General features: G+C 46.9%; 1 protein-coding gene across 4 annotated transcripts in view; it reads right to left on the minus strand.

Moving 5' to 3' along the window:
* Nucleotides 1-9976: 9976 nt before the first annotated feature.
* KMT5B (lysine methyltransferase 5B) overlaps nt 9977-26051 on the minus strand; it is a 50078-nt gene continuing 34003 nt past the window's right edge. For all 4 annotated transcript variants that reach the window (XM_072970460.1, XM_072970459.1, XM_072970462.1 and 1 more), the window contains 5 exons: nt 25421-25587; nt 25127-25146; nt 24909-25045; nt 19242-19438; nt 9977-12422 (listed from right to left, as the gene is read on the minus strand). In XM_072970460.1, coding sequence (XP_072826561.1) covers nt 10945-12422; nt 19242-19438; nt 24909-25045; nt 25127-25146; nt 25421-25587 — 1999 coding nt within the window. In that variant the 3' untranslated portion in view covers nt 9977-10944. The remainder of the gene's footprint in view (nt 12423-19241; nt 19439-24908; nt 25046-25126; nt 25147-25420; nt 25588-26051) is intronic.

Raw genomic sequence — 26051 nt, forward strand, 5'->3', positions numbered from 1 at the left:
CAAGGGACCTGTGGGCTGACACCTGTCCTGTCCCCATCCTGCTGACAGCGGCCGCCTTGGTTTCTTTACCCCCTGGCAGCAGGGCTGGTGGACTTTGGAGGAGACGGCAGAGACGTGCTAGAGCAGCTGACCCTCAGTGCAGGTCCAAGAGAGAAGGCATGTTCTCTGGGGGGAGGGGAGTTTTCTGTTCTCCTCCCCCACAAACACTGAGTGCCTGGGGCTAGCCTTCATTGCTGGGGGTGGGGAGGGTGGGAGGTAGGGGACCTCCCTCTCAGGGGGCCTCCTCCAATAGCTGAGATCTGGGCCTTGTCAAGAGCAGATCAAATGCTAAGCCCATGATCACCATGCTGAGCCCACTAAGCCAGGCATCTCATGTACCCTCACCTGAGCTCCACAAGCACCCATTTGACAGATGAGGAAACTGGGGCTCAGACAGCCGAAGACTGCAGCCTGCACATGGCTGAGTCCAGGCTCTGACCCAGGTCGATTCGACTCCAGAGCCTGGTTCTACGATTCCACGATTCCACCAGGCCACCCCTTTGTCTTCTTTTTGAAAGATCATCGATATGTCCTTAAGGCTGCTGTCCTTGTGGAACAAGGTGGTGTCAGGTCAAGGGCTGTATGGGAGGCTCAGCTCTCACCCTGGGCTGAGGCTGTTGTGAGGGGTGCAGTGAGAGGCGGGCGGGGCCTTGGCTTCTGAGGGGGCAGCTGAGGCTCATCCCCACCTCCCAGCCTGGCTCCTTCCTCCAAATGCAGCTCCAAGGATACTTTCTCTGAGAAGACTTCCAGCTCTGTTTACCACCTCCTTTGTGTACCTTGTTCCCTGGGCCGCCCTCATTAGAGCCCCAACCGCAGTGTGTGTGTGTGTGTGTGTGTGTGTGTGTGTCTGTCTGTCTGTCAGAGTGTGGACAAGGAGTGCACTGGGAGAGGCAGGAACAGAGGATCCTCTGGTGCCCACAGTGTGCTCAGGGTAGTCACAGTATAGAGCAGGTGCTCAGCAAATACCCCATGAGTGAATGAATGAGGGAGGGAGGGAGTAGATTGAATCATGGGGTGTGGGGCCCTGCAGATGGCCCCTGGGAGCTGGGCCCTCCTGTACCTCCATCCGTGGGTGGCCAAAGCTGGGTTCTCTACAGTGCCTGATGGCTGGAGTCCAAGGTCAGCGCCCACATTAACAGGCCCTTCTCAACCCTGCTGACACTGAGGCCTTTGGAAGCTACGTGGCTGATGGCTCACTGCCACCGCCTGTCTGACCCAGTGTCGGGAATGCACCTGGCCTGGGGGGTGCCTCACACTCTGGCTCATCGCGGGGCAGCCCAGCCTGCTTCTTCACTGACCGAGGGCCAGAGGCCAGCCCAGCTGCCCCACTGTGCCCACTGTCCAGGACGTGCTGGGTGGTGCTGGGCTCGAGCACCCCATCGTCTCCCATGGGGCACCCCACAACATCACCCCATCTGATTCCTTCTCTCAGTGGCAGCTGCCGTGTCCTGTCTTCTCCCTCATCAGAACTCGCCTCCCTTCTCCCACAGGGAGGGCGCTCGGCCCGGAGGAGAGGGGTTAGATCTTTGGGCTGGCTCTGCCCCTGCCCGGCACGTGCTCAGGGCCCAGCATGGGGCCTGTTTCCCTCTTGGTGTGTCCTGGCTGTCCAGAGGCAGATCTGGAAGGTTCCTTGAAGCTGGATGAGGCTGGGTTTGCGTTCAGGGTTTGAGTTCAGGGCTCGTGGGGCCCAGCCCTCAGGGCTGCGTGGGAATTTCTGAGAAGCCGCAGTTTCTGTGCCCAGAGGTGAGCCAGAGGGCCGGCCAGAGGACAGTGCATTCCCTGCGCGTCCCCCGCACTCCCCCAGCTCACAGGCTGTGGCAGCAACAGGTAGAAGCAAGAGAGGCAGCCCCACCCACGCCCCTCTTGGCCATCAGCCCTCCGCATCCCCGATTAGGCCAGCCCCCGGCCCAGCACAGAGCCAGAGCTCAGCTCCCACCTCTGGCCCTCTCTTCGGGACTTGCTGGGTGGGGTGAAGTGGGGCACAGGTCTGGTCTGGCCCCTTTGCCCAGTGTGGCCCCTCAGTTTCCAGCTTCACTGGGAGGGAGGAGGGGAGTGGGGTTCAGGGGGTCCCATGGCTGGTGGCAGCCTGAGGATTTAGCTTTTGAGGGACAATGTGAACCCTGTCCGGCCAGCCTATGAGGACAGGAGGCAGGAGACCTGAGGCCTTCTTTCTCCATCAGCCTGTGTCGGGCTCACCCAGGCCTCCCTGAGGCCAAGACCTGTTGGGCCACAGGGACCACATAGGGCACCAGGGATCAGGGCCGATCAGAGAGGATGGGGGTGGGAGTGGGGGTCAGAGAGGATTTGGGATGTGACATCTGCATGGAGGCCTGAGAGGTGAGAAGCAGCTGCTCGGGTAAGGGGAGGGCAGCGAGGGGCTCCTGGCCGAGGAAAAGCAAACAAAGACCTCCTGACCCAAGGGAGCCCCCAGGCACTGATGGCCCAGCGCATCCCTACTGCAAGCCAAAACCCACCAGGGCCTCCCAGGGTCCTCAGGCCCCAGCCCAGCCCAGTGTCGTGGAGCCCTGGGGGTCTTGTGAAACTGTCCCTCTCGGAGAGTCAGGCCCCGCCTCCCAAGAGCGGCAGTGAGGACTCCCACCTGCCGCCTCTGTGGATCTTTCCCAAAGACCCAAGAGAGACCCTGTGAGGCTTCACCAGGCACTCTCCAAGGCACAGCTGACTCATGTCTGAGGGAGGAAGGGCAGACAGGCTGTGGTCCTGGCCGGGGTCTCACTACCTGGCTCCCTGCTGCAGCTCCAGGGTTGGAGGGAGTTGAACATTAATCCCTTTGGCCAGTGGCTTCAACTGAACAAACACATGTTATCACATGTCAACAGCAGCTGTCTCGCCAGCCGGGCTGCCCCGCTGACTCAGAGCGCAGAGCAGCCCCACCTGGGCACTGTGTGGGGGCTCAGGCCGCCAGTACTGCCCTGGGTTCAAGTCCTGGCCTCCCCTGCCTCCCACCGGCTGTGTGACCCCAGGCAAAGCACTGTCCCTCCTGGAGGGTCAGTTTTCCTCTTTGTACAATGAGTGGCCCTTTCTCTCTCTTCTCTGGCCTCCTGGGCTGTGTGGCCACAGTTGGGGCTGGGGCTCTCGGAGGAGGGGAAGTGTGGGCTGGGCCTGGGTCTGATTGGGTGAAATCAGAGAAAAAGCACAGCTTTTGGAGTTGAGACTCCAGGAAATAAAAGCAACTAACAGTTACTGATCACTCATTATGCATCTTTCTGCTATTTTATTTAGTCCTCAGAGAGATGGACAGGACTATTATCTCCATTTTACAGATCAGGAAACAAAGGCTACAAAATTAGGAAGTGGAGGAGTCAGAATTTACCCTGAGGGTGCCTGACCAGAGCCGGTGCCCCTACCTCAGAGGTGCTCTGTCTCCCTCTCACCCCCACCCAGTCTCCTCAGGTCTGCAGGCTGGGCGCACCTATTTCCTTCTAAACCTTCTTGATGGGCCACATGGAACTTCTCACCGCCTTCCTGGAGGACATCCTGCCCTTTCTTCTCTCCAGAACTGGGCAGGGTCCTAGGCCTTTCTGCTCTTTGTGTTTATAAACTCCTATTCATCCTTCAGGGCCCTTTTTAATCTCATGTCCTCCTTGAAGCCTGCCTTATTCCCCAGCAGAAATGAGGGCACCCTCCCCTGTGATCCGTCAGTGCTTCACACACACATCTAGTCAAGCATTTATCACACTTCTTTGTTATTCGTGTATCTGCTATTTGTGAGGGAAAGGGGTGGTTGGAATCACTCCTGTAGCCCAGGTGCTTTTTGAATGTCCATCACCTATTCGGTGCTCAAGTAGGGACGGTTGTCAAGTGAGCAGATGAATTCAGAGGGACCCCTGTGGATGCAGCTGAGGAACAGGGATGCAACAGTGAACAGAGGAGGCGCTGGCCAGAGGAAGAAAGAACTGGAATCACTCTGCAGCCATGTTAATGGTGGAGACCAGCGCTGGCAGCCACATCCTGAGGTTGGGGTGGAGGAGGTTGTGATTAAGGCCGTTTGAGCAGGGGTCAGCTGGCGAGGGCAGAGGGCAGAGGGCAGAGGCAGGGAGGAAAGACCCATGAGGGTCAGGGTGCCATCCAGACCGTGGCACATACTGATGCCAGGTGACACCAACCACGGACTTGGGTGCCAGGCCCCACAGGAAGGCCCAGCCGGTGCTCGCCCTCATCCCCAACCATCCTAAAGTTAAGTGCTGGTTTTACCTTGTTTTAGGGGGAAAACACTGAGACTAGAGAGGGGAAGTGTCCTGTCCACGCCCACATAGCCAGGAGAGGGTAGAGTGACCGAAGGTGGGGGTGGCAGGGCCCAGCCCTGGGCAGCCTGGGGCCAGGCACCAACCGCCAGCTGGGACACCAGCCTGAGCAGTTTCCAGGGCCAGCTCTGGTCCGCTTGGAGGCCGGCCAGGCTCAGTCCTTCCCTCACTTTCTTACTCCAAGAAGAGAAATGTGGTTTAACTGGCAAGAGGAGGAAATAAATGCCGTTCTGTTTGGCTTGCAGGAGGGTTGCCCTGTGAAGGGCTTCCTCCCACCTGCTGGAAGCTGGGAGGGAAGGTAAGAGCTGCGGGCTTGATCCTGGTCACTTCCCGCCAGCCTCCAGCTCCCACCCCCGAGAAGGAGGTAGACAGAAATCAGAGCCTGACCCGCCAGGAGCCAAACACAGGCTAACTGGCTACCTTGCCTCATAGGTGTGCTTCCGAGATGGAAGCCAGCTTTCTGTGCTGGGACAGAACCCTGCTTCCCAGGCCTCTCATTACAGCTCCAAAGTCTGTCCTGTGAGAGGACAGTCGTCCCAAGGGTAAGACAGGCATATTTGAGGTATTTCAGGGGATAACTCAAGAAACCTCCTGGCCAGCTTCGGTCCCTCCTTTGCACCTGGACATTTGTGTGAAGTCACTCTCGCAACAGCAGCTCGCCAGGCTGGAGGAAACCTGGAACTTCTGCCTTTGCTGTCTTGAGGCACCCTTGTGTTTGACTCGCTTTTTCGGTTCAAGACAAGTCCGCACCCCTCTGGGGCGCAGCAGGCACGTGGCACCTCGCCCACCTCTGACAAGCGGGAGTGGGCCGCCTGCGTGTCAGCAGGATAAGCTTGGGACAAAGTTCTCCTGGCCCCACATAACTGCTCAGAAATGAGGGTAAAAGCAGTGATTGCTATTTGTCACCCCAGGGAATTCTTCCAAAAGAGAGACTTCAAGGACTAACCCTGGGGAAGGTGGGCCTCATGACTCGGACTGGAGTGACCCTCCGGAAGGACGGCTCTGTGATCCTCACAGCCCACTCCAGGTACGACTCCAAAAGGGGCCCTGGGGCCAGAGCTGGGGCTGATGCTCGGCTCTGCCACCAGCCACCAGCCACCAGCCACGGGGCCCAAGGCAGGCTGACGCACTTTTTCACTGAAATGTAGTTACCAGGCATTTACTGCCCTCCTCCCAGGGTGGGGGGCTCCACAGGGTGCTCCCACCACCTGAATAGGGTGTCTCCCCATGTTTGTCCCCTACAGACTTGGTGTCTGTCTGGCTATGGCTGTGCATGCTTGGTTCTCAGGGCTCACAGTGAAGGCTGTCTGCTGTCATCTTGTGTGATCTCAGTTCTGTCCAATGTCCTGGTGTCTTGGAACCAGGACACTCTCCCCGAAACCCCTCCTGGCATCTTGTCATCAATGAAAATGCAACTGTTTCAAAGTTTCGAGAGCGGCCTTCTGATCTCAACCCCCTGTGCTCCCTGCGTGCTTGTCTGACTGCTGCTTGGCTGTTCTGACCACAGCAGCACCTCTGGGCCTCGGGCACCTCTACACTCTAGTCAGGGGCTCATCTTCTCTCTCCTAATGCTCTCCACGAGCATTCCAGGCCTCTCTTTCAAGCCCTTTCCTGCCCACCTGAACCTGATAGCCCCTGGCCCTTCTTCTGCGGTCCCGCCTGGCTGAGAGCCTCACACCGCTGAAAAGTGCAGCGCCAGCCTTGGCTCCCACGGGTGCCGAGGACACAGACTGCTACCCAGAGGATTTCTGCCATGAATCGCATGAGGTTTCCAGAGTCAGCCTGCTTTCCCTTTCTGGATTTCAAATCTCCTTCATGCTCCGCAAGCTTTGGGCCCCTCATCTCACAGATGACCTCACCTCCTACTTTAAACAAAATAGTAACCATCATGCTGGAACTGGATCCCGGCCACACCCACCACCTCTTTTCCTCTTGCTACCAAAGACCGACCTATAATCCCAAGACCACCCCTCCCCGCCCCATGGGAGCTTTCCATCTCAAGGTTAGACCTGCTTGTGCTTTGTTATTAACAAGGACCACCTCCTCAACCCCACCTCCCCTTCCAGCTTCATCATTTCCACTTTCACACGCAAACTTCCTCTTCGCCTGCTCTCTCAAGTGATCTGGCTCCTCCTGGAAGGGCTGCCCCAGACTGCACTCCCCCAGGTCAGGGGATCCAAAGGACGGGCATCTGCCCATCCCTGTGTCGGAGGGCCTTTGGGCTGTCTGTCCTCTCCCTCAGTGATCTCACCTGCTCCCGGGGCTTTAATTACACCCTGCACTGAAGAGCACAAATCTTGCCTCCTCACTCCCAGCAGCACCTAACATAATAGTTGCTCAACAAATATTAAAGAAATGCAACTTTACTGCTGCCAATCTGCATACTGCCTGCCCAGGGTCTCAGACTGGGGAAACCACCTGCGAACTCTGGGGCACCTGAGCAGCCCCAGGAAGCTCTGCGTCCCCTCCTCAGGGCAGGCCCTACAGGGTGGGTTCCCCTCAAAAGATAGAAGCCATTGTCTACTGCAACTTAGCAGAAAAACTCACAAATCTGACAAGAATACAGGATCTGGTAACACACTTTTTTTAGAAGAACGTTACCAAAGGCATCACTGTGAGACGGCAGGCCACCTCCTGTCCTCGGGACTAGTGTTTTTCCAACTGCTTAACGCCCTGGGGGAGTGCGAGTGGCAGGGGTGCAGGAAGAGGGGTGGAGGGAGTCTGACTTCTGGGAGACCCTCTTCCCAATCCCACCAGTTCGCATACCCTGTCCCTTCCTGAACAATCAAAATCTACTTTTCCTCTGGGCCCATCACTAGCAAACACAAGCAATGCCCAAGCTCTTAGGACATGGGGGAGGGAGAAGGCTGGTGGCCTCTGCACCCTCCCTTGCAAGATAGGGTCACACTTACCATAATCCTGGCTACTGATGTGCCCCTGAGGTCAGCAGCTTGCTTGCACCTTGCCCAGTGCCACTGGGTTCTGCAGCAAACATCATGGGGCCCACATTAACGACAGGGTCGGTATTTGAGAAACAGAAACCACAGGGGCTCTGGGCAGCGCCCTACAAGCTGAGTGTGGGAAAGGAGTAGCTCACATCAGAGAAGAGAGCAAGTCTGAGCCACTTAAAGAGGTCTGCGTGTTGACCATGCGCGCCACCTTTTAGCCTTTTCTCACATGGGGAACCCAAGTTTGCAAGGCTATTTCAATTAGCAGCAAGTCTGTCCAGTCCGGCCGGCACCGCTCACCCCAACTGCCCTTATGAGAGTGGACACAGCTCCCGAGGCTTAACCATTGACGGACCAGGTGACCACGCTGACTTACAGGTGCTAGCAAGACCAGGGATGACGGCTTGCTCGGGGTCACTCAGACGTTGCGGCGCTGGACAAACTCTGCTTTCCTGACTCCGAAGCCAGTTGTTTCCTCTCACCTAGGTTTTGCTGTAGTAACTGGGAGAAAAAGGACCCTTGCCTGTTCTGAATATGCCAGTTCTGCGCAATTCAAGGAGGGAAGAAGTCCAAGTGATCAGAAACCATTAATAACCGGGTTGCAAAAACCTTCTTGGGTTCAAAGGCTGGGAGGGTGTGTAGTTTAAAAGTAGTCTTCTCCTGAGAGACGACTGAGTGCTCCTAACAACTTATGCCAATGGCACTAGAAGCAAAAGGAGACCAGGGCTTGGAGAACTCGACACTCAGGATACTGAAAAGCTTTAGAAAGTTTGATTTTACAAATATGACTTTAAGTGAAACCTTGTGGACGAAGCCACAACTTTGATCATTCCTTCTCAGATACAGTGAACACCGGCCAGATTGTTTTAATTTCCGAATTTATTAAAATGATTAACCTCAATACTGCAAGTGCATGTACAAAATATTTGTAAAAAATGTTTTTAATGAAACGTTAAAGAACTTACCTCAAATGCTGAAAAAGTCCTTTTTTTCATTCTTTCAGTACAAGGAATACATTGTATCTCAAAAGTATTACAACTCAGTGAAACAATTTAAAACAGTAATTTGAAAAATGATTGAAAATTGAATACTTTACATATATTTCTACGATCATTTCCTAATTCTTACAATGCCAAAATCTTTACCAATCATTGCATAAGCTCAAGCTAAAAGTTTTACTGAATGCAACCTCTTCCGAGTGGTCACCAGTGTGCGGACCCTGCCATCACACAGTGCAGCCCTACAGCAGAGCTGGACCAGCTCCGAGGCCCTGGACCGTGAAGACAGAGATCGGCTTTCCCTGGACGGCGTCAGCAGTGGCAGCCGAGCGCTGGTGCGCCCCGACTCCCGAAGCAGTGACCGCCACCCAACGTCACCACTCAGACCCACGGGAAGGTTAGCCACGAAAGACGAGGCCGCAATAAAGTTAAAGCAAACATCATAAATAAGTTACTAGAATTAAGCTTAAAAATGGAGAAAAGTGGGAAATGTGGTATTGTTACTTTTTCCTTAAGATGGAAATTCTTGCGATGGCTATTGTTGGTATTCCAAGAAACAGTTCAAAATTTAGTCTCTGAACCTCTTTGAAACACTCCAAACTAAGGTGGGAATGAAAAAGGTGCCCCATTGCTCTCTGGTACTTTCCAGACATGGGGTCTAAGAGTGGCCTTCCTTAGTGGCATGAGTGTCACATTTCCACACAGACACCGGGCGGCCTGGGTGTGGTGGCAAAGTGCTCCGAGTGCCTCGGGACGGAGCTGGAGGGGCTGCCCTGCTCCACCAGGTGAAGGATTCTAGACGGCGCGAGCCAAGGAGGAGGGTGTGAGCGCGCGAGCAAGGATGGCTGCCACCTGCTCCCACATGAATTCCTGAGGGGTGACACGGCACCACAACAAACGACAACCAGACGACAGGGGACTACAGAAGTGATTCCTTGAAGAACACAGGAGAAAAACTAAGTTCAAACAACTTTTATGAATATTGTTAATTTCTATTTGGAACCTGCTAGCCATCGTTCTAAAGAACTTAATTTGAATAATGTCCCCAGAACCTGGAAACCGGTAGGAATCAGTAAGTTGTAACAGCGAGCGCTGAGGTTTTCTCCCCCGGACTTCTCATTTACCTGCAGATTCCTTTTAGCTTTAAGACATGGGCTACTTCTCTACAGACACAATACAAATCCCCCAAGTTGATTTTACTCAGGAACACTGTATATCTGAAAGTACATGTACACATTGCCCAGAAATAAAAAGACCCACTGGTGTCAAACACCTGCTACAGATTTATATTCCCCAATTCTCTGTCCAATGAAAATAGTCCAGAGAAATGAAAGATCGGTATCGAACATAAAGTAGTAATCAAAATTATGCTCATTAAGTTACTTAAAATTAATTTCTCTTCTCAAAGTGCTTCAAAAACAAATTAAATCTGACTCCTCTTTTTGTTTAACTGATAATATAGTCAAAAAAATCTTTGATATTTTCATACATAAACTAACATAAGCCAAGAACTCCCACTGATGCAGTGCTTAAAACTATATATTTATAATTTCCTATTTTATTGGCATGAATATTTCTAAACTTAAAAACCTTCCTGGTAAGTTCTTTTAATTTCTTATGACAAAAATTTCTCACAACACACAAATATTTACAACATATACATTGTTTTCAGTTCTTTACATTGAATTTCAAAGACAAACATTTTCATAGGTTACCACAGAACAAAAGCTGTGACTCATGTTTTTATTTCATAAACTATTATAAGTTAAAGTGAATAGAGTTTTTTAATATTCCTTGTAGCATTTTACAAGTGCAACAGAAAACTTGAAGACCCAAATTAAGATAGCTGTAGTTCATTAGATAAATGTTGCTTGTTGTCATCACATTGTTCACAGCAAATTTTTGAAAAAATAAGCACCAATCATTCTTGCAAAGAACAGTTTTATCTAAAAGGATTGAAAAGTGTTAAATACAAGGTCTTTAATTTACACGACAAGCAATAAATACGCTGTATCGAAACTCATCCTGCACACTGCTACCCTCGTACATATAATGTACTGAAAAGTCAGCTGACACGCATGTAACTGTACTTTTTTTTTTTTTTTTAAAGAAACCAATTTGACTCCCACCTGATGGTCTGCTATTTAGCCAAGGCCACAAACAGTACACCTGGGCTAGCAAACAGTGTGAAACTGACAAAACTCCAAGGGAGGAAACATCTAGCAAATAAATCAAAAAGCCAAAGGTCATTGCTGGTGATATTAGCACATACTAGAAAACCTTAATATGCTGCTACTATGATTTGTTTTAAATTATTGTTTAGTCATATATTAAAGAGCCAGTTGATGCTCTTAAAGTTAAAAAAAGAAAATTGTGTAGCCACATTATTGTTTCCAGCGTCCTGTGTGGAAAGTTGCTATCACTGTATGATTTTGTTTGAGCCTTTATTTTACAACAGGGCTTTACCTCTAACTCAGAATTGCACATAAGAAGGCTATTTAAAAAGTACAATAAAAATGTGCACAAATCAGACTTTTAAGAAGAGTCAGCACGCTGTACACTTTCTACAGTATTATGCTGATAAGTAAGAGACAACGTAAGTGCTGCCACTAAAACGTCTTCAGCTGAGGAATAATTGACTGGAATTTTTATTTCTTTAAAGTAGTTATCCCGGGTCAAATTAAGACCAAGAGCTTATTATGCGTTGAGCCTCAGAGACTGATCTTCTCTTCTCCTGGAAGAAATGTCAATATCTATAGAGTCTTTCCCAACGATGAGCCTCAGCCGCTTAGCCGGAGGAAGAGGAATAAAATCATCTTCAAAGTCATCGTCATAGTCGTCCTCCTCTTCGTCTCCCTCTGAAGAGGAGGAAGCATCTGTACTTTCCTCCTCGTACTGACTGTAGTCATCCACCTCCATTCGAGACTCCAGGAGAGAAAGAGGATCGCCACAGCACACGCCGTTTTCATGAAGCCCCTCTGTGTATGAGCCCCGACTCTCCTCGTCCCGTTTTAGCTGGATTTTTAATTTTGTAGAACTACTGCCTGATCCTGAGTTAAATCCATTGTTAAGCTTTGCTACATAGAGATTATTGTCATTTTCATGGTCTTTACTTAACTTGATGCTTATTTTCGAAGAGTTCATCCCATCATTCTCTTGGTCATTTGTCTTGCTGCTGCTGTCGTGACGCCTACGAAGTGTCAATTTGGGAATCCCGGAGTTATTCTCCAGGATTAACTGTGCATCATACCTTGTGATCCGCCTCTTCTTTTTACTTTTTGCAGTTCGGAAGCCGTCTTTTGTTTTTAAGCTGTCTGACGTCACCACTGAACCACCAACAGGCGAGGGGGCCCAGTCCGTGTAGCTCCCGGGGACGCCCTCTGCGCCGCTGTGCTCGCCTTGGCCCGGGGGGCACCCCACCGCGTCCAGCCCCGCGCCTGCTCTCCCGGGGGACTCGTGCCCCGGAGTAGCCTCCTCTGCTTTGGCCAGCTGTCTCACCAGTTTTCCTTGCCGTGACTTCTTCTTTGACATGCTGCTGTCACTCTTAGGACACTTGGCATCCCCCTTTAGTGCAGCTTCACGAACCAGGTCTTCTTCCTGTGCCGCAGGGGTTGGCTGCTCCCCGCCGTCTGCGCAGGGGTCCGTCAAGACGCCTCTACAGCCCTCCAGCGAATCTGGTTCCAGCTTGATGTCGGGGGGCTCCTTCACGTTCGTCCTCGCCCTCACCGACCGCCTGGTGGTGTACGTGCAGGCAGTGCCCTCCACGTGCGGGGCAGCGCCTCGCCCCGAGTTCTGTCTGTGCTCTCTTGCTGCGTGTCTAGTTAAGCACCCACCAGCCACTGCGGCTGGGACTGGTCCCTCTGGCTCCTTATCTTTTTTAAGGGGCAAATTTTTGTACAGAACTACCTTAGGCTCTTTAAGCACTAAGTTTCCCATTTCGAGTTTTCTCGAAGCACTCTTTTGCTCCAGCCGTTTGCAATGATTTCTTAATTTTATCTTTGAAAGTAAAGGCTTTGCAGGCTTTTTCAGTTTCTTTGGTACCCTGGAATTATTTATAGGAGTTAGCTGAGATGAGGTAGAGTTGGAAGAAGCTGGAATTCTTGACACAGACTGCCTTGTTACAGTTCTGCTCTTGCTGTTCTTTTTCACACCAACTGAAGATTTTCGGTTAGAAGCTGCAGAAGAAAAAAATAAAAGAGGATAAAAACAGTCTTGGTAACACAGTAATGTTAAACAAAACAATGCCAACACCCAGACTATTAGCTGTGAAATGCTTAGACTACACAAATACGTGGCAGACAGACCCAGCTCAGTTTCCGCCAGCACATAAGCACTCCCTACAGGTTTCCTTTGTTCTCTAATTTCTGCCCCTAATTTAAGGAGCATCTATTCACTTTCCAGGTAAGTAATTATAGGGTTAAAGAGCTCTCAGCACAGCAAGGACCCAGATTTCGCTCTAAGCTTGTCCTTAATGCATCACAACACTGGTCCACACAGAATTTCTTTTCCTGATTTAGTATTTTTACCACATAAAATATTTGAAGTATGTTTCCTTTCATAAATTCTTCTTAAAATCACTATTTTAAATGTTTCTAAAATCCATTATTCAGTGACTCAAAGTATATTACTTGCCCAGTAATATAGACCAGAAATATATTACTAATGGGCTCCAGGAGACAAATTGTACCACAGTGCTTTCAAATAAGACAAAAGATCCTGAGAACTGTGTATTATTATCACTCCCAACAGACAATTATCCCCGAAGAAGCACACCATCTGAGCTGTTCCCTTCAGTGCCGTGAGGACCAGCAGAGACTCTGAAGGGCTGCGGGACTTACTTGGCCCAATCCCTCCAAGTGACCGTCTGCTGCCAACAACCAAACTGAGAGAGGGGAGAGGCACTCTGCTAGAATTACAACTCTGGGGACAAAGGCGGACCCAACTCCCTTCCTCCAGGCAAGGATGCAGAAAGCCTGCGATGATCCCACTGGCAATGACAACCTGAGAGCTGACGTGACAGCTGAATGGCTTCTCAAAAGGCTCATACGTGACTCAAGTGTACGCTGACCCTATGGTGAACCTCCGACCTTGCCATTGACTTTCCACCATTTTTCTGTTTTTCTCCACATTTCACATTTTGGACCTATATTTTCAGTGTTTTGCAAGAGTCAATTTCTTGATTACTTAGTTCCCCCATTCCCAACCTGAAAACCTCTTCCCATCAAAATACCCCTTTATTCACTAGGGAAATTGAGATGATCAAACTAATAATCACCACCTCTCACCGGAAACCAGGGAAAATAAGAGACCAACGAACGAGGGTAAGCCCAGCACGCTGCCCGACAAAGACCCAGGGTCGCCAGGGCAACTGCTCTTCTTTCCGCATGGCTGAGCAAGTTACCATTAGTTAGTTTTTACTGAGACAGAGGAGCAAGAATGCGTAACAAGCATTCCAAAAATATCAAACCACCAAGGACAGAAGTCTCTGTACTCAGGAAGACTGGCTCGTAAACAGCTTTGGGATATCCAAACCAGAATTCCCAGGAACGAGATCCACTGACTGAACCAAGAACATGCTTATCCGTGTGGGCTGCTACCAAGGAGGCAACTTATTTTTAGAGCAGTAGGAGTATAGTAAAGTTGGGGTGTCACTCAATTTGAGAACAACTGACGTATTATGAGCTGGAATATACAGAACTTGCCAGAAGTTATTTTTAATATATAAGGATATTCAGAGAATCCTTTTGCTAAAGGATTTCTTTACGCTTACAAGGCTTTCCACAAGGTGACTGAGCAGAGGTGCAGACTGATGCAGACACAAGGGTGCCTGGCTTTCTCAAACGGGGCTATGCTGATCCTTTGCTCAGTCTGCGGCTCTTCAAGGACAGTTCTATGACCAGGCTTAGTGCTTCTCAACCTTGTTTTTCCTTTTTCTTGCCCATCTTCATTTCATACCTGCAATCACCCTTCTGTAATTGGTCATTTATATCTTGTATCCTTGACAGCACCCGCCCCCCCCAAGTTGGATCCAACCTGTCCCTCTAAAGAGATAGCCTTTGCCAATCCCTCTGACAACCTCATCATGAAATCCAGTGAACACTTTTCGGCCCTTTAACTTTTTTTCTCTGCAGAATGTGACACTGCTAACCATTATTTTTTGTGAAAACCCTCTGCCCTTGGCTGTTCATGACCACACTCCGCTTTCCCTCCATGTCCCAGCACTCTTCCTCTGTCTGCCCCATGGACTGCGATGCTCAGGCCTCTGCTGTCCTAGGCCCTCTGGAAACTCCACTCAGGGCCTCTGGGTGATAAGCATCCACCCCACCCTGGCGGTCAACATCGACATCTAGCAGGTCCCAAACCACTTTCTCTGGCCTGATTCTCTCCTAAATTACAGGTCTGTATCACCCAATGTCCATTGGGATCTTGATCTCCTCTGAGGCCCTCACAAGTCAACATGCCCAAGGTCAGCTCAGCATCAAGCCTCACGGCTACATCTTTTCCTAAGTTCTCTGTCTTGGTCAGTAACACCATCCACGCAGCTGCCCAAGCAGAAACCAGGTCATCCTCATCCCTGACACGTGCTCCCCGACTGCTCCAACTAATTAGCCACCATGTCTTGCAGAGTCCACTCCTGCAACGCCCCTGGAACCATCCGCTTCTCCCAGTTCCCGATGCCACAACCTCCTGCCTTAACGATGGCATAGCTCCCCCAACGTCCCGTCTTCCACCGCGCAGCCTGGACAACTTTCCTAGTACACCACGTCCCTTCTGGGCTTTGAACTTTCCAATGATCTAATACTCTTAGAGCCCAAAATTGAAAATTACGGTCACATCCCTCCTTCCACCATCTACTCCAGCCTTGATGAACTTACTCAGACCCTACACCTGTTCCCATCTTCATTTGTGAAATTCCCTCTGCTTTGCGGATGTTTCACTTGGCCAACTTCTCATCCCCTTTTAAGACTCAGCTTAGGAGACACTTCTCTCAGGGAGCCTTTCAGACTTTCTACACGTGCTGTCACCCTCCCCATGAATTCTCATAGCACCTGAGATTCTCCTCACTCTGGCACTTATTCAAAATCCATTAGATGGATCTTACTTTACAGTAACTCAATCTGGGCTCTGCCCCTTCCAAGACATTCATTGTTAGCTGGCTGCAGTGAACCACTGACAAAGCACTTCAGTGTGTTTGTGTCCTCAAAAGCACAAGAGACTGTATTTGATGTTACGTATTATTTCAAAAGAGATTTCACTTACATATTTATGTATTTACCAGTGAATTCTCATTTTCTCATTATCTCATCAAAAGCCCAGATAAAAGGTGTGCTCATCATGTCAAAGGGCAGAAAAGACGCAGACAGGCTGGGTAACAGAAACGTGAGCGATGTCACCAAGAGGAGAGTTGAGTAGCTGCCTAGGGCTCTTCACTGTCCCACGAAGGTGGGGTCACCCCAGTACCCCGGGGGTTTGGGAGTGCCAGTGACAGTAGGCTCAAGGAGGAAGACAGTGTCACAACGGCAAACTAATAAAAGCCTATCAACAGACGGAGATCCTGACACAGGGGAGGTAATAAGATGTCTGCGGCCACCCTGCTTCGTCACTAATACACCACGTGTGGCGCTCTTCCCCTGTGGCTGAGGCAAATCCCAAATGCATAAACCTAGACAGTAATTTTAGGTGCAAATACACGTGCTTAGCAATTAGCATATACTAGATACTGTGCAAAATGGTCAAATTAGTATGATCTCAGTCCTAACAAGCATTCTTTGAAGTAAGAGCTACTACACATATGTGAAAACCAAGTTCCTGTGGACTAGCGAGCCTGAGCTTGTCCATCTGGTACGTGGCAGAGATGGGATCTAAACTGAGGTCTGTGGCTCCAGATCTCAAGGTTCTCAGCACTGTTACACAGCCTCAAAGGCATACCACAGAGTTAACAGGGGGCCAGTCCCAGCTCACGGGTAAAGGGCCCCTGGCATGGCTACCAGTTACTTCAGGGTGTCCTCAAAATCGTAAGGCAGCTCTGTGTGGGCGTCAAGAATCACAGCCAGATACAAGAGCAGCAGAACGACGTCAAAGCTCCCGAGTGCTTAGGCTGCATCCACGCTCTGTGCTGGACAAGCCCCAGAAATGCAGTCAGCGTGAACCAAGGTAATACAGGGGCCACTCACAGCCTGGCACCTTCAGAACATGAGGATCTGAAAAACTCTCATCAGGACTGTAAAGACTTCAGGGAGTTTATCAGGCGTAACAGGTAGCCTCCACCTTTTGCAACTAACACAGGCAACAACTGCCTGTAGCAGGTGCTGGCAAGGACTCTGAAGCAGCCTGCAGGCTTAGCAGAAGTGTTCAGATCAGTCAGTGATGCCTGCGGTAGGCGAGAGTGAGGGGGGTGACTCAGCCCGCTGTCTCTAGAAGAGGCGGTCCTTATGTGAGATAAGCTCATTCCACTGGCCAGGTCTTCTGGGTCTCACACCAAACTGTGCACTTTCAGTGACTTGCATCCACAACATGAGCACTAGGTGGGTGGCCTAGGCACTGAGGCATAAGAGGCCTAAAACCCAGAATCCTCCGGTAATGGCATTATCAGTCAGGTTTGCGGACTCAATTTATGAAAATGGAGTTCTTGTCTTCTCCCTGGGTGTGAATGCAAACAGCCAAGTTGTGGTTCTTGAGTCCCCTTTCAAAAAAGGCTCTGTGTGGAAGGAAGAAATAATTTTTCTTCCAACCAGGCAGAAATGTTTCTTTAAAAAGACCATACATGCTGTTCAAAGAAAGCAGTTCCTCTTTTTTCATCAGTTGCTAAATTCTAAACCAACCGCAGGGTAGGATGGGTACTCAGTCTGCACACGTGATGCGTGCCCACTCCCCTTGGGGGAGGGGCTTGGGCAGCTCTGGCTTTGCTACCAGCTGTAGTCTCAAAAAGTCTTTCAAACAGATATAAGGGTATGGTGGAAACACAAACACAAAAAGAAACACAGCCTAAAAGAATACATGTAAGAACCTGAGAAAATACTGCCGGGAATATCGTTTAGTGCACCCTGCTCTCCGAGATGACTGGGGAAAGCCTCTAGCTCCTTCAGAAAACCGAGCACATCTAGCAACAGCCACACGACCCACACAGTTAGTTATACCAACTCTCGAACTACCTAAAACAATCATTCTGCAGAAAGGTAATTTGAATAAAGCAAGCACCCTCATGTAAGCAGTTACTGTAAAGTGCTGTATTTCTTTTCTGTAACGCGGAGGTGACAGCTCAGAGGAATTAACCTGTCTCCTCTAACCTTTAAGAAGTGGCATTTATTGTCTGCTCTGCACACAGTTACTTGTGCACTTGTCCTGTCCGGGAGCTAAGGCATAAACTCCTTGAGGGAGGGGCTCAAGTCTCACACCTTTTTGTATCCCTTCAACAACTAGCAGGCTTTGAACACGTATTTGGTTTATTAATAAATATTCCCTGGATGGTCACAGAGTAGACTACTCAACACCTTCCAAAATATTTGTATTTTGATCTTTTAAACTAAGTGGTGTACTGAGCTCAGTATCTATACATTAGTAATATAGTTAGCACACAAAAGCACAACCCCCCACGAATATCGCAGAGCCGTGTGGACAGTGTGGGGGCCATCTCCAGGTACAGATGGCAGCAGCTAAGTGTCTTCATGGATACATTCATAAAATGGGTTTCACAGGTCTCCAGTTTCACCAAGGAACCAGACTCAGAAAACAAAATGTTGATTATATGCTGCATTTATTATTCAAACCAACAGTCAACAGTGAATGACGAACTAACTGCTCTTTTTCGTTCACCTTGGACATTAAAGACTAGAATAGGAACACAGTATTGCTTCTGTACTACAGAGGCTACCCCTGGCCTCTGACTCCCAGCAGCAGGTAGATTCAGGAATTCATAGCAGTGACATTCACCATCGTGGGAGGTATTTTCCCTTCCCTTTGGAATTTTTTGTAGGGGAGAGGAGCACCTGGTGTTGGGCTGAAAACACATGAAGACAGGGAGAAGAGCCTAGAATAATCAGATCTCAGAGGGAACTTAAGCGCTGGGAAATATTTATGGACATTTATCCTGCCAAAACAGGCCTACTGTGGGATCACCAAGTTAAAACTTTTAAACTTTATTCCTATTGGAGACAGGTCAGACTAAAGAGCCTACTGCTTCGTGGCAACCAGAGAAAATGGGTGTTACCCAGATGAAGAACAGCAGTGATCAGAGTGGTTCCAGGACTTCAAAGCTCCACCAACGTGACGAGTTTTCCTGGGCTCATTTAGGCTTTCTTCTCTCTCTTTTCTCTTTATTCTTCGTTCTCTTTTTCCAGTTTCCAGCAGGTTTTGCCCCCACACAACTGGTATCTTAAAGCTTGCTTCTTTCTCCTTTTCGTCTCTCTTGCTACTCTCAGGAGTGGCTATTACAACACATCACGGTATAGCGACATTCAAACAGCTCCTCTCTCACAATTCTGAGTCTGGTAACTGGTGGTTTGGTGAATGGGGTCAGTTCATTTTGAAAAAGGCAAGCAAGTAGTGAAAAGGTGGAAGCCTTGAGGCCAGAAGCTATGAAACCCCCCAAGTCCATCATCCATCCTAACAGACTGGCTAGACTCAGACCACGTATGTGCCTGGGTGATTCCACCCCGTCCTCTGTCTTCTTGTAGGACCTAACAAGATCATTACAGAGAGACTAACACTTTGAAAAGGCTTCTCTCAAACATATGATGACCCTGGAACACATGATGAAGAATTTAATGTCCAGTTACCAAGTAGTCAAGAAAGCAGACAGTCTAGAGTACCACATTAAATCTGGAAGCAGGATACAGACTGCTTTTGGAACCTTGCAGTGCTGATGAAGCGCATGAATCCCAGAGTTTCTCTCAATATTTAAAAGATCAAAACTATTAAAGCATGCTTTAGAAAGCAAACTGTGTAAAAATACTTAAAAAAAAAAAAGATATGCTTATCAAATCTCCCTTACTTACTTGCATTGTTTTTTTCCTGAGTGGTATCTGCATCAGTGTTAGAGCTGACAGATTGACTGTCTGAATTTTTGCTGCTGTCACCTAACTTTTTAAGCCTATTTAAACGTTTATCTGTTTCTCTGAGTCCATATTTGCTATTGATAAGAGGAGCAGGCGCAGGCAGTCCCACTCTGGATTTAAAAGCACCAGTTCCCCGTCTGAAAGAGAAACAGCACAGGTTAAACAAACAGCATACTTACTGACAATAAGCCTGGATGCTGAGAGCACTGGGCCACATTAGGTCAACAGATGTCTTGAACTGATGAGGCCTGAATCATTACTAGAAATCTGCCAAGTGTAGAACTCTTAAAATAAATTAAATATGTATATAAAATTAATGCAAAAAAAGATGCAGGCTTAAAAACAATTTGTTATGACTCTTGTTAATCAGTTATTAATTGCAAATGAGAAATTACTGGACTCCATAGACTATCAAGTGTAGGTAAAAATAATTAATTTTTCAATTTCAAAACTAGATGGTATAATACTTAGGTCTAAACCTGTAGTGTAAATAACCCACCTGTTAAATATATCCCAGCTTTGTTCTGCACTATTTAACACTATGTTACTGAACATCAAGAATTAATGAATTAAAAAAGAAATCAGAGAATTTCCCTAAATAAAGTCATTACTTAGAATTTAATGTTAGATACAAACAAACCCTAACTGACATTCTGTGTAAGACTAGACTATGTGAGTGACAATCTGCCTTCTGAAACAACAGAAACCGTTAAATTCAACCTTTAAACCCTCACTGAAATAAATATGAATGAACACAATTAACAAATGCTACTAAATAAAAGACATTAAAAGACGTGCTTTTACCACTGGCTAATAATGATTTGCGACCTGCTTTAATTATTTGTATAAATGATTCTGAAATGGGTGCCTAATAAGTCCTCTGAAGCTTCCTTAATCAATTTAGCTTTGCAAATCTTTGCTTTATTCAATGGATAAAGGTAAATTTCTACTTGGCTCTATTCAAAAGAATAAGTAAAGTATAAATTAATGAGGTTAAAAAAATAAAGCACTACATACTGCATTTAAAAAATGAGAAATCTCTTTGGCTAAAAGTGCCTTCTTCACTGACTTGCCCTTTTTTGGCCTTAGCTTACTGAAGAACCATATGACAGACAGCCTCTGAACTTGTGGCAAAATTGTGAACACCCTCCATTATGCAAGCAATATTGCTCTCTGTAAGATCCCAAGTGATTTATTCGCTCCAGGATTTAGATGAAGAGAAAATAATTTTCTCCCTCAAGGAATCTGAGTGTTCACCTTTTGCTAAGAGAGAAGAAAAAATTCATTTTCTCTCCCTATCCTCCTAAACCACTTAATGCTAGGGCACACAGACCTACTCCTGATACAGACTACTTTTGGTTAGTAAGGTGAGCATTCTTGCTTTTGTCATCTCCCTAGAATGGATATGATTCTATTTTTTATGAATGCTTTTATAAAACAACAAACTTATTGTGGGACTGCCTCAATTCTTTTTTCAAAAGTTGCATTAGAAATTACTGTAAAAACCTCTAGGTAATCTTCACAGTTATAGTCCACTCCACCCTCAAGTGTATTCAGAAGGTAAATGCATTAATCCTGCAGGCTGTTACATTTCATATGAATTAAGAAGTTCATAAATTATTTTCAGATCTTCTATGCCCTTTCACCATAACTTTTGGTTTGTTTCTGGAAAGATGAATCATATTTAAATATAAAATAAATGATCACAGTGGAATTATTTTATCTGGAAACCAGTTTTCAAAAGTAAAACTACCATCTGCTTCTTTACTTCCCACATCTTTTTTGTTTAACTTATGAAAGTAATACATGCTTGTTTGCCGCAACAAATGAAACCACCTTAGGATACGTATCCCTAAAGCGAAAGTTAACAGTGCTTCCCAAGCACACTCCCCACCAAAGCCCCCAGGCGCCAGTGCCAGCACCTCATTTTCCACTCCTTTGCCACGGGCTACACATACACCTGGTTACACCTACTGCTGCTTCTTTTTAGCGAACAAAACCAAAATAGGATAATATCATACGTTTTACTCAGTAACCAGCTTTCCTTATAATTACATCATGCACAAATAAACCTGAACTGAACGTACGTTTTGAAAGGTGTATATTTTAATGGACTAAACATTTCATAATTTATTCAAGCACTCCACTGGTGACTACTGAAACTCATAAGTCTGTTTCTGCTTGCACCACGGACACTGCTGCTCTATTGCTCTGGAAACGAAAGCCTTACTAACTAGTGCTCCTATTTCCATAGGATAGATTCTGCCATATGGGACTGAATGCCAGATAAAGGGTGCGATTATTTTGAACAAATATTGCCAGATTACTTTCCCAAAGGTTTTAGCAATTTACAGCCATACTAACGCTATATAAGTGCCTGTTTCTCTACATCCTCATCGGCAGCACAGAGTACACCTCTAAATTTTGTCAATTTGATAGTGAAAATGAATACCGAATTACCATTCAATTTTCTTTGTTTATGGCCATCATTTTCTGTGCAGCTTCTTCCTCACCTTTCTTTTCTCTACTGGAAGCCTGTCTTATTTATAAGCTTACAGGAGCCTTTTGTCCTTTTTGGGAAATGTGTACTTTTTTCCCCTTCAGTTTATCATTTGTCTGAACGTCACTTTCGACTACTCAAAATTTTCTGTATTTATCATCGCTTGTCTTACTTTCAGAAGATTTCCACTACTCCGAGGATAGGCATATGTAGTCTCCTAAATTTTTTTCTAATAGTTTCACATTATATTTTTTAATTTAAATTTTTAATCCATCTGGAATTCATCTTGTAAAAGGTGTGAGATGGGGGTTTAGCTTAGTTTCTTCCAGATGCACAATGAACCTCATGCATTAAAGAAATCACCTCTTCCCCATTCATGGTATTAAGATCTCACACACACTTGGCTCCATTTCAGGACTGTTCATATCCTCTTACCTATCTGTCCATATCTGGGCCAATACCAACAAGTCTTGATCACAACTGTTTCACAGGAATTTTTAATATCTGTTAAGGCAAATCTTCCCTAACTATATTTGAGAAGTTTTTTTCTTGGCTATCATAAGACTTTCATATAAGCTTTACAATAATTTAGTCCTTCATACTCTTTGGCCCTTTTTTAGATTTTATTTCTCAGATTTTCTGAAGTGAAATCTGCAGCACTTACTCACAAAAGTATTAAAACTACTATTGTGTCAGGATGGTTACTGCCCAGAAACACACATCAAATGTATCCTGGATACTGCCCCCACGACGTCAGCACCTCTGGAAACACTCATCCTTCACTGGGCCACCTCTCCTCAGCCCTCGGCAGCTAGCACACTGCACACTGTGTGTGTCCTTTTCACGGCACTGCCCTCACAGCTGGCACTGTGCAAGTTCTGTTGACCCTGCCTGTACCGGGCCTAACATAAAAGAACTAACTATTCAGTTAGTATATGATGAGGAATCAAATGAATTTCTTTGACTAGCCTCATCCTCTAACCTAATTTCTGGAAAGGCAGAAACAATCTGGTGTTCCTGAGAATTTTAAGAAAATTCCCAGCCAACCTTCAAATTTAACTCCTCAAATAGTCTGACAATAGCCATGCCTACTGTTCTGTATTCGGCCTATTTAAAAAGGACTTGCACGTTTCTATTTATTCCTCACACTAACCCTGCGGAGTATACAGGGATTACCCCATCTGACCAGTGAGAAAACTGAGTCTCATGGAAGAGACTAATGTGCCCAAGCAATGAGACTATGTGCAGTCCTAACCTAGAAAAAGAGCTGTTTCAGGGTTTGTCTGGAATCCTGTGCACGTGGTTATGTTTTTCCGGATAGCCTCCATAAACTTATTTAGTGTATCATTTGCTTCATTCATTCACCCATTCAATAAATCAAGCACCTACTCTGTGTCAGACACTGTTCCAGATGCTGGGAATATAGCAGTAAATTAAAAAGATAAAAATTTCTGCCTTCATGGAGCTTATTTTCTAATGGGAAAATAACCAGAAATCACACAGTAAGTTTATACCTAACATCTGAGTATTAACTGTGTGCTGTTTTACATGCTTTTTGTGAGATAAATTTAATCCTCACAGCAACCCTATGAGAGAGCTTTTAATGCTATCCTCATTTTACAGATGGGGGCAATTAAGGTACAAAAGCAGTTAAGTTGCCCAAGACTGCATAGCTAATAAAATGTAGCCAGGATTCCAACTCAGGCAGTCTGACCCCAGATCTCAGGCATGTAACTGCTACACTATGTTGTTTCTATAAAGTGGTTTTAAAGCATTATTCACCTATAATTAAACTACTTCATGGATTAAAGGGTCTTTTTGTGGACTGGTCTAAGATTTAACCAATGCTTGAACTGCTATTTTACGTAGAAAAAGATAAATTTTAACCCCTACATTGCCCTACCCCCAAAAAAGGTGCAAAAATTCAGCAGCATCAGGAACAAGTTTTGTGTGGCCCCTTCCTGGCAGGCCCCAGTGCTGGAAAACAGCTCAGGCAGTACCACAACTCCATGCCTCTGCTCACTCATGACACAGGGGAAATGTCTGACTACCCAGAGAGAAGGGAAAGGAGGGCTCTGGGGCATCACCATTTCTCCCGAGGCTGGCTGGCGGGCTGCTGGCTGGGTGTTCTCAGTGGGAGAAGTAGCACTACCATATATCCTTGCTTCTGTGTGAAAAAGCCTATGAAGTGGGAAGAACAGGGCTCTGTGGTCAAGCTGGCCTGGGCTTCTGCACTTTCAGTGTGGCCACACTGCCAGTTCTCGCTCCTGGATGGCTGTGAGGACCGAGTAAGTCAAGGTGAGCAAATCACCCAGTACAGTACAAAGCCCATAAAACAGGCTCAGCGAACCCCAGGCTGCTCCCTGTGTGGCCTATACAAGTTTGCACCACCTCATCACAGGGCCTTCCTGCAGCACTGGCCAGCCAAGCTGGTGACGCTGCCTCTATGAGTTCTTGTATGCAGAAGCTACCACCATGAGCAGTGTGGACAAGGAGGCCTGCTGAGTCAGACTGGGGATTCCTACAAGGACCCGAGAATCTTGATAGGTCACAGAAAGAAGTTCCTCACCAAGTAACAGAATTTAGGAATTACTAAGAGCATGTGCATCAAAACAAAACTTCCAGAAGACACAGCTTGGTAATACACAAAACCACCTCAGGGTTTTCCCATGATTATCAGTGATGAACTTCACTTGCCACTTCTGGAGCAACTCCATCCTGGCACTGTGTGTGTGTGCGTGTGCGCGCGCGTGCACACGTGTGTATGTAAGGTGCATCTGGTAATAAGATTTTGTAGGGCCAAGTGCTGGTGTCCCTTAATAGTTGTCTTTTTTTGCGGGGGGAGGGTTAGGTTTATTTATTTTAATGGAGGTACTGAGGACTGAACCCAGGAACTTGTGCATGCTAAGCACACACTCTACCCCTGAGCTATACCCCCATCCCTATTCTTTGACTTTGTTTATGTATGCTGCACTGAGTGTACTGCTATAGAACATAAAAGACTATCCCCTATCATCCAAATGATGAGAAGATAATGTGACTTCATGCCCAAAATTATCAGGTGGTTAAAAGAACATAAAGGCCAAACATCTTACTTAATACTTTACCTTTCACAAGTGTAACACTCGCAGAACTCATTATTTTCTCCAAAAAACCCATCTCCATAATAACAAGAGATTTCTTCTCCAGGTTCAATATCTCTTAGAGCCTTCACACATGCTGTATCTCGACCAGTTGACACAAACTGAAATAAAATTAACTCATTAAGAAACTCATACCTGAAGCAGAAACAAAATACTTGAGATAAAAAAATTTTAATGCTTACCTTACAGTTAGGTCTGCAATCTGAAAAATGTCCAAAAGATAAAGTCAATTAACTGTAGATAAGATCTGAAACACGAACAATTACAGAAATCTGAAATAAGCTTTTCACATAATTTTACCAGCTTTTGACAGAAGTTCTAGGTCTCAAGCTATTAACTACAGGAATATTTATTTTAATAAGTGTGTGCAAAAAAAATTTTCTATTTCCAGTCCTCCTTTAAAGGAAGATAAGGTTATTCTAAGTTTTAGTAGTGCTACCCAACACTAGTGCTAACACCTTAGAAATAGAGCTTACCATGGTTTATAAACGCAGCAGGACCAAGCCAGAGCTGAGCACAGTTTTTCCTTGTGGAATACATGACACTGAAGTCGTTTTCTCCATGTCTAAGTAGCATGTTCTCCTCAATTTCTGAAAGTTCGGCAATACAACCCACCAGTAATTCTATTTTGTCATTTCGTTTCCTATTTAAAATATGTGATGTTAAAAATTACTAGTAATTATAAATAGTAAGGCTTCTTTTAATAAAATAAGCCTGTCCAATAGATACCAGGAATTAAGAGGCCTCGCTGTGTGCATCTTAGCGGACTCACTTGGATCCCCACCTGCATATCATGTCTCCCTCCTGGAAGCCCCACAGCCCTGTGTAGCAGCCTTATCCTACAAGAGCCTGGGAAGGCCTCCAGGACAGGAGGTGTGCTACCTATGTCTCTGAATCCCCAGCAGCGCCCAGCAGTGTTTTGCAGGCAGAAAGGACTCGAATACCCGCTGCACTGAATTCAACTTGTGGACACTGGAAGGAGACAGAGAAAAAGCAGCAGTAAAGGGTTAGGAGAACCCAGAACTGGGATGCCACTCCAGGGTAGCACCATCCAACAGTAACATAATGCAAGCCAAACATGGAATCTTCAGTGTTCTAGTAGCCACA

The sequence above is a fragment of the Vicugna pacos genome, chromosome 10, assembly GCF_048564905.1.
Source record: "Vicugna pacos chromosome 10, VicPac4, whole genome shotgun sequence".
Lineage (NCBI taxonomy): Eukaryota > Metazoa > Chordata > Mammalia > Artiodactyla > Camelidae > Vicugna > Vicugna pacos.